The 4,057-nt window shown below is 32.9% G+C and overlaps 1 protein-coding gene across 1 annotated transcript; it reads right to left on the bottom strand.

Annotated features, from left to right (window-relative positions):
• Positions 1 to 751: 751 nt before the first annotated feature.
• LOC141664634 (uncharacterized) lies at positions 752 to 2,363 on the bottom strand. The gene is made up of 5 exons (XM_074470586.1): positions 2,110 to 2,363; positions 1,845 to 2,018; positions 1,118 to 1,225; positions 937 to 1,006; positions 752 to 850 (listed from the first exon to the last, which is right to left on the bottom strand). Exons 1-5 carry the CDS (start codon positions 2,361 to 2,363, stop codon positions 752 to 754), a joined length of 705 nt encoding a protein of 234 aa, XP_074326687.1.
• Positions 2,364 to 4,057: the final 1,694 nt, after the last annotated feature.

The raw sequence follows: 4,057 nt of genomic DNA, 5'->3' as shown, positions 1-4,057 counted from the left end.
TATTGAATTGTTGTTTAGACAATGACTTATATTTTGACAAAATTATGTACTTGAGGTAACCGTTGCCCGAAAATGATACAATGCTTACTTTTGTTTTAAAAAACCATTATCTTATTAGGTATATGTATTTTGCATATCAATATCATATTTAATTAAAACCAACTGCATAAAAAACCAAAAAAAAAAGGCCCCTGCCAAAATAAAAATACCATAATCCATACCATAATTCAAAACAAAATCATACCATAATATAGGCCCCCGCCAAAACAAAACTAATTCACTACCATACCATAATCCATACCATACCATAATCCATCCGTTCAACAATCCAAAACAACCAGATCTACCTACCAAACTACCAGCAATCCACCGAACACAAAATACATTATCGCAAGTCTACTTATCACCAACTACATACATAAAATATCCACTTTACGATAAGTTCAAACGAGTCTACTTGTCAACATACGATAAGTTCAGACGAGTCTACTTGTCACCAACTACATACATAAAACATCCAGTTTACGATAAGTTCAAAAGAAAAGAAATGAAAGGACCTAGCTTGCACAATGTTTCATAAAATATTTTGCAAACTCAACCCTGATCTCGTTGATGTCATCCTCAGTGTAAACCAGGTTTGATCTACGCAGCCACTGAAAAATCATCCAAAATTTTGTATAAGTAACATGTTCTGCCCTTATAAGAGTAAATACAAAGTGGATGAAACGGCCCACAGATAGTCAATTGTCACCTAATTAGCAAAGTCCGGCTCCTTATCATGAATGATTTCCATCATGTATCGCATCACAAACAGGCCACAATCCTTGTTCCCGGTCTGCACTGGAACTCCCTAAAATATCAAACAAAAATTCATTTAAAATATCCAGTCTCCTTTAATAACATAATTAATATATGATCACAAAAATAAATAAATACCGCCATGTTCTCCCACAATACTTTCTTCTTCGGAACCTTTTTCAAATCCTCCTTGTACATTTTAATGGCACTACAACCAAAACGAGATATATCAAAACATAAAATAACCACTACAAAATATGGTCGGACAAGATTTATAAGTCAAGACTTAATAATCAAATTTTATAACGTGAACTCTTACTTGTCGACAACATCCACCCATTCTCCATTTGCAATTCGGCGTTTAAGAGGGTCCATATAGTAGACTACCTCTGCGTCTGGATTGACAACTGTCAGGGTCCAATGGTTGCTACGAAAAATAAACAGAGGTGCTTGTTAAATAGTAAAGCCTAAATTTGATGCTTTTTTGTCACCCAAACAACTTAAATATCATCAAAAAAAATTACATTTCTATTGAATTAAAATTAACCTAAAAATTATTTAAACTCACTATTTGTGAAAAATAATCCAAAATGTGATATTAGTAGAGTGTAATTTACTGTAATAAACATGATCAGGTATAACATCAAAAATTGAAGGCTCATACTAATAAAATTTAAATTCCGGTAAATAAATCAACTTTAAAACTGAACCTATACAATTATCATCAAATTTGAACTTCAAATATTATGAGGTTGAACTATACAATTTCCTCCGTCTTAGAAACAAACCTAACATCTAGTAACAAAATCAATTAAATACTGTAAGGCATTTGATTACTATTATATTAACTTCAAAACTGTCAAGGCATTTGATTACGTTTATACTGAACCAATGCAATTAATATAAATTTCAACAACAAATATTATCGAGTTTAACTATACAATTGAACCCATTCCTTAAAAATAAAAGCTAAATTCTTGAAAAAAATTAATAAAAAACTGGCAAGGCTTAACAGCTTAATAGCTTGGGATAGTAAAAATACTTACACATCATTGTACGGCAGGAGAAAATGCTGCCCTTTCCTAGAATCTTTAAATCTTGTACACAATTCACGCCACCTCTGCACTGCACTGCCACATCCAATGGCACCAATTGTGCCCGGATCTACAAAGCTAATCATGTTGACCATCTTATGCTTCTTCACATATTCATTCAAGAAGCTACAAATTAAATTAAGCAGTCCTTAGTAAAGATTGTCATATTTATTCCAAGGCTATATACTCCGAAAAAAACTTTGAATGAAAAGCTTACTGAATAAAAAGGCAAATGACAGAGCCGGTCATTTCACCTCCAGAGCACACTACATGTATATCAGATAAGAACATGATTTGCTTCTTTGTAAAGCCAAATGCTTCTTTGCTTAGCTCAAAAGAAATTGTTTGGCCACCACTCAAGGCTTCGTTTGCCCATGTCCACAAATGTTTCATTGTAGAAGGATAATTCGGACCAATTTGAACAACAAGCTCTGGTTCAACATCTTCAATTACTTTATACGTCTTCTTCATTTTCTTAGCACGGGATTTCTTGGTTTTCTAAAATAATTGCAAATAAAAATAATTAAAAAAATAGACTAAACAAACACATAGTACATATATTAACCATACTAAAAAAGCATTCTGTCCTTGGTGGCCAAAACATGAGAAGTACTTCTATTGTTTCCTGCAATTATCATGTTTCTCGGTCATGCAATAAAAGTTCCCATGGCTTCTTGAACAGTCAAAATTTCATCCCCGATAGGGAAGGAAATCTTAGCATCTCCTTGAATGACTTTAGTGATAGACACCCTTGCGTTCTTTTCTCCAAGACTTACTCCATGGATAGTCTTCTCATGTCCTTCGGGAACGCGTACTTCATCAATTGTTGCACAAGCAACAATGTTGCTCAACGATCCAACAGCCAATCGGCATACAGAACCACCCGAAGAATCCACTTTCACTTCCTCAACAGCCCTTCCATTATCATCCTCACCCGCCACCTTTTTATTATCCTCAAGCTCCACCGCTAAATCCACAAACAAATTATCTATCAATGTCACATTTTTATGAACACCTACATCCACATCCACATCCACATCAACCCCACCCTTAGAGTGACAGCTTGCGTGCTGGGAATTTGGTTTCGGACTACCATCATGTTGTACACCATTTTTCGATGAATGTGTGTTGTATTTTTCAAATTCAGCAGCCCAAAATGCATCTCTCTCTTTAATAATTTTTGGAGTCTCCTCTGCCATGTACTTTTGAATTGCCTCATGTACCCTTTCTTCCACTCTCCTCGCTTTTTTCCCTCGGAAGATCAAAATAAACCGATGGCTTCACATGAATTCTCTGACCACGTACTCTGCTTCTGTGCTCAGGCTTACGAGCGCCATTGTTAACACATCATTAGTACCTTCAACTTTAAGCTTTCCTTCCTTAACCTCCTCCTTCATCTTTTTCTACAAAAAATTCAGTAACATTTTTTACCATAAGCACATACATCCTTTAAGCACATTCATCCTTTAACTAAAATATTACACAACTAACACCAATTTGTTTTTACTAGTTATAAGCACATTCATCCTTTAATATATTTAATTTAATAGATTCAATTGCAAGCACAAGAGACAACTTAGTTTACTTGGTGGTACAGGGGACCTACAAACTAATCCAAGGATAAAAAATATTAAAATAAAATATTAACCAACACAGAATACAAAATCTAGACATTTAATATTATGAACCAATTTTCAATGTAAACATGTTTATAGGGTGATTCATTAATAATATTTTCAATTATATAATATATATCTAAATTTGACTTAAAATTTAGTCAATTGAACCCCAAAAGTCAGAACTAGACAATTAATTAAGGACCCAAGGAGTATATGAAAAATTATTCAAAAATTTTAAAAATAAGTTAAAATATTTATTATATCTTGAATACATGAATTTAAATTTAAAAGATATATCATAATTTTTTAAAACAAATTATATCAATCTTAACATAATATCAACTTTTTTCCTCCAAAAAATTTAGAACAACTAAAACTCTTTAAGGTCTTCAATGCCTAATCCATGATAAAAGAAGCTTAAGAAAATTGACCATGTAAGATGTTACTTATTTTGGTGAATTCAAAGTAGCAACATAAACATGTTTTCCTATCTGTCAAGCTTAAAAAATCAATGCAAGTAAAAAGTTCATCAGCTTTCCCGAGAAA

Source organism: Apium graveolens, chromosome 6 (genome assembly GCF_009905375.1).
Source record: "Apium graveolens cultivar Ventura chromosome 6, ASM990537v1, whole genome shotgun sequence".
Lineage (NCBI taxonomy): Eukaryota > Viridiplantae > Streptophyta > Magnoliopsida > Apiales > Apiaceae > Apium > Apium graveolens.
This window is presented reverse-complemented; position numbering and strand designations above follow the sequence as displayed.